Raw genomic sequence first — 2,811 nt, 5'->3', positions numbered from 1 at the left:
ATCTATTTAATTCTTAGATCAACTGATTAATTTTTTCATCAACGGATTCCAGAATTTTCACCTGGTACAAGTTTCCATCTTGGCCCATTTGGATTTCTAAGGCAAAAGTTGAGCATTCTGTTACTATTAATAATTCTAGCCTTTATTTTGTCTGATTGAGGTTTTCGAACTCAAATTACTCCTCCAATTAAAAGTCATGCTTACAGAGTTCCAGATTTTGTTGAAGGAGAAACTGAAAGAAAGGGAATCCAGATGGATTAAGCTAAGAGAAGTTCTAATTCTTTTTACTGATGGGTGATTTAGTCACTAAGTATCTGATTCTTTGTGACCCCATGGACTGTAGCCCACCAGGCTCCTCTGCCCATGGGATTTTCCAGGCTAGAATACTGGCGTGGGTTGCCATTTCCTCCTCCAGAGCATCTCCTCCTCCAGAGCATCTCCTCCACCCAGGGATAGAACCTGGGTCTTCTGCATTGCAGGTAGATTATTTACCAATTGAGCCACCAGGGAAGCCCATGTAAATTTTATGAAATGGAGGAGGCAGTGCTTAACACTGAGACATTTTAAAAATCATGGCGCTGTGCTTTGTATTCTACAAGTGTACAATATATGCTGTGCTGTGCAATTTGAGAAGTCCGAAAGAATTCTCAGATGAAAGTGGAAGTGTACTAAAGGAAAATGTGATATCCTTGTACAGATGAAATAAAGTCTATATTTCTATGTTAATACCTATATGGTAATTTAAATCAATGGATATTTTCCAAATATCACTGACTATTTAATCTGTAGTAACAGTGCATGTGATTTCTCAGGATTTCCTCTTTTTGGAAAGTAGAAGATTCTGTCCTTTATTTTAGTTTCAAAATAAGATATGGAAATTATTTTTCTATCTCTTGTCATGAAATAAAATATCTACTCTCTCTAAAAATATCATACTTAATTGAATGACATTACGGGAAAACTCACATTTCTTTCCAGAAAAGCTAACTGGACTAAATGGACCAACAGAATCGATCATCACTGACTGAATTCATTCTGATGGGGGTCACAAAGCAGCCTGAGCTTCAGATTCCCCTTTTTTGGGTCTTCCTCATCATCTACACAATCACAGTGGTGGGAAATCTGGGCATGATTATCTTAACTCAAGTGGATTCCCGGCTACACAAACCTATGTACTTTTTTATCAAACACCTGGCTTTCATTGATCTTGGTAATTCTACTGTCATTTGTCCCAAGATGCTGATGAATTTTGTTGTGGATCAAAATACCATTTCCTATCATGCCTGTGCCACACAGTTGGCTTTCTTCCTTATGTTCATTATCAGTGAATTTTTTATCTTGTCAGCCATGGCCTATGACCGCTACTTGGCTATCTGCAACCCTCTGCTGTACAATGTTATCATGTCCCAGAGACTTTGTCTTATGCTGGTAGGCATTCCCTACCTCTACAGTACCTTTCAGGCACTCATGTTTACTATTAAGATTTTTACATTGACTTTTTGTGGCTCTAATGTCATTGGTCATTTCTACTGTGATGATGTTCCCTTGTTACTTATGCTCTGCTCAAATGCACAAGAAATAGAGTTGTTGATCATACTGTTTTCAGCATTTAATTTGATCTCTTCCCTCCTGGTCATCCTAATGTCCTACATACTGATCCTGATAGCCGTATTTCAAATGCGTTCTGCAGAGAGCAGGAAAAAAGCTTTCTCCACATGTGGTTCTCATCTGATGGTGGTGGTTGTGTTCTATGGGTCTCTACTATTTATGTATATGCAGCCCAACTCCACTCACTCTTTTGATACAGATAAAATGGCCTCTGTGTTTTATACTTTAGTGATTCCCATGCTTAACCCCTTCATCTACAGCTTAAGGAACAAAGAAGTAAAAAGTGCCTTCCAAATGGTCTTAAAGAATAACTGCAAACTTTGTATCTAATAGCCAATAATGAAATAAGAAATAATATTTTAATAAACTATGATTAAGGCATATGTCACTTGATGTTTCTAAAAATATATATATCATTCTTCTTGGCTCCAGAACAAAAGCTCATTAAAATACACAGAGAAATAGATTGTTTCCTTTGTATTCAGTCCAGTTAATTTTCACACTTTAAATCTCAATGGAATCTCACTCCCTTCCCCACATTGCTTGCTGTTGATTCTGTTTCTTTTAACGATTCCACAGAACCCTGAATCTATCCCAAAGGAAGCTCTTATTAAACTCTACTTTGTAAACTATGTGTTTGTTTCTGCCAAGCTTTTTGTTTGCTTTCTAGGAAGATGTCCTTTCAATCATTTTATTTCCTGAACATCAACAACTGTGTGTAGATTGAGTGAGTCTCTTACATTCAGCAGACATTTGGATCACAATTTAAAAAAAAAAATCATTCTACTTATCTCAACCTTTGGGAAATTTAATCCATTTTCCTTTTTTTAAGACCTATTTATTAATTAAACTATTAATAATAAGAATAACAAATCGATTACACAAGGTAATTACATTACAAGATTTTCTTGCGTTTGTGACTGAAACTAATTTGGGCATGCCTTCAGTGAAAGGCCACAAGTCTGTTAAAATAATGATCATGAGATTGTGAGATAAACAATCCAAGAGATCATACAGAACAGAAAGATATCAGTGTTCCAAAAAGCCAGACAGTGGAATCCTCATTCCACACCTGGGCATCCAGTAGAGATCTCAAAGGTATAATAAAAGCTACTTTAGACTCACATAGTTTGAAAACAAGTCTCAAAAGAAGCTAGTTGATCCTTGTTTAAAACATTTAAATAAATCCAACATTTAAATAAA

At 36.0% G+C, this 2,811-nt stretch overlaps 1 protein-coding gene across 1 annotated transcript; it reads left to right on the top strand.

Moving 5' to 3' along the window:
• On the top strand, positions 997-1,938 carry LOC102187881 (olfactory receptor 8K5-like). Its single transcript, XM_005690268.2, has one exon. The coding sequence runs from the start codon at positions 997-999 to the stop codon at positions 1,936-1,938; it is 942 nt and encodes a 313-aa protein (XP_005690325.2).

The sequence above is a fragment of the Capra hircus genome, chromosome 15, assembly GCF_001704415.2.
Source record: "Capra hircus breed San Clemente chromosome 15, ASM170441v1, whole genome shotgun sequence".
NCBI classification, from domain to species: Eukaryota; Metazoa; Chordata; class Mammalia; order Artiodactyla; family Bovidae; genus Capra; species Capra hircus.
The sequence above is the reverse complement of the archived record's forward strand: the minus strand, read 5'-3'. Positions and strand labels throughout refer to the sequence as shown.

Bases quoted from the DNA above. Each gene is read 5' to 3' on its own strand.
- LOC102187881 (XM_005690268.2), top strand. From the start codon at position 997: ATGGACCAACAGAATCGATCATCACTGACTGAATTCATTCTGATGGGG.